Source organism: Suricata suricatta, chromosome 10 (genome assembly GCF_006229205.1).
Source record: "Suricata suricatta isolate VVHF042 chromosome 10, meerkat_22Aug2017_6uvM2_HiC, whole genome shotgun sequence".
NCBI classification, from domain to species: Eukaryota; Metazoa; Chordata; class Mammalia; order Carnivora; family Herpestidae; genus Suricata; species Suricata suricatta.
This window is the reverse complement of record NC_043709.1, coordinates 46,053,689-46,054,252: the sequence shown is the minus strand read 5'-3', so window position 1 is coordinate 46,054,252 and position 564 is coordinate 46,053,689. Positions and strand designations below refer to the sequence as shown.

The 564-nt window shown below is 59.4% G+C and overlaps 1 protein-coding gene across 4 annotated transcripts in view; it reads left to right on the top strand.

Moving 5' to 3' along the window:
• The first annotated feature begins 450 nt into the window (after window positions 1–450).
• Window positions 451–564, top strand: part of CPSF6 (cleavage and polyadenylation specific factor 6) — a 32,899-nt gene continuing 32,785 nt past the window's right edge. For all 4 annotated transcript variants that reach the window (XM_029953534.1, XM_029953533.1, XM_029953532.1 and 1 more), the window contains exon 1: window positions 451–558. In XM_029953534.1, the coding sequence (XP_029809394.1) occupies window positions 499–558 (60 nt within the window). In that variant the 5' untranslated portion in view covers window positions 451–498. The remainder of the gene's footprint in view (window positions 559–564) is intronic.

Sequence of the window (564 nt, the reverse complement as noted above, 5' to 3'; positions counted from 1 at the left end):
AAATGAAACTGTGGGTCTCTGAGGAGGTAGGGATAAGAACAAGGTTTTCACTCTCAAGGCGCTCAAAGAATGCTGGGTGACACTTCGTATTTAATCGTGGACATAAAACTTCCACCTTTCCAGAAGGCGTGGCTGTGAGAATTGTAAGAAAAACTGAGAAATGAAAATATTACAAAACGTTGGAGTGTGCTAGAGGCAACGTGAAAACAGTCTCTGGAAACCGCTGGGACGTGCCCCCAAACCTCAGGCCTAACCTACACACACAAAAGAAGCCGCGTCAGCCCGCAGGGACGCAGGCTTTTACTCCCGCGCTGCCTAGCGGGCGGGCTGCTGAGGCGACCGCCGCCCCCAGCAGCCCCCGGCCGCCCCCGCCTGTCCCCGCCTCGTCCCTCGGCCCTCGGAAGTGACGCAGCGCGCCCCGCCCCCGCCGCTAGATCCGCTGCTGCTGCCGCGGCTGGCAGTCCTGCAGGAGGCGACGGCGGCCTCGGCCGAGGGAAGATGGCGGACGGTGTGGACCACATAGACATTTACGCGGATGTGGGCGAAGAGTTCAACCAGGTACGT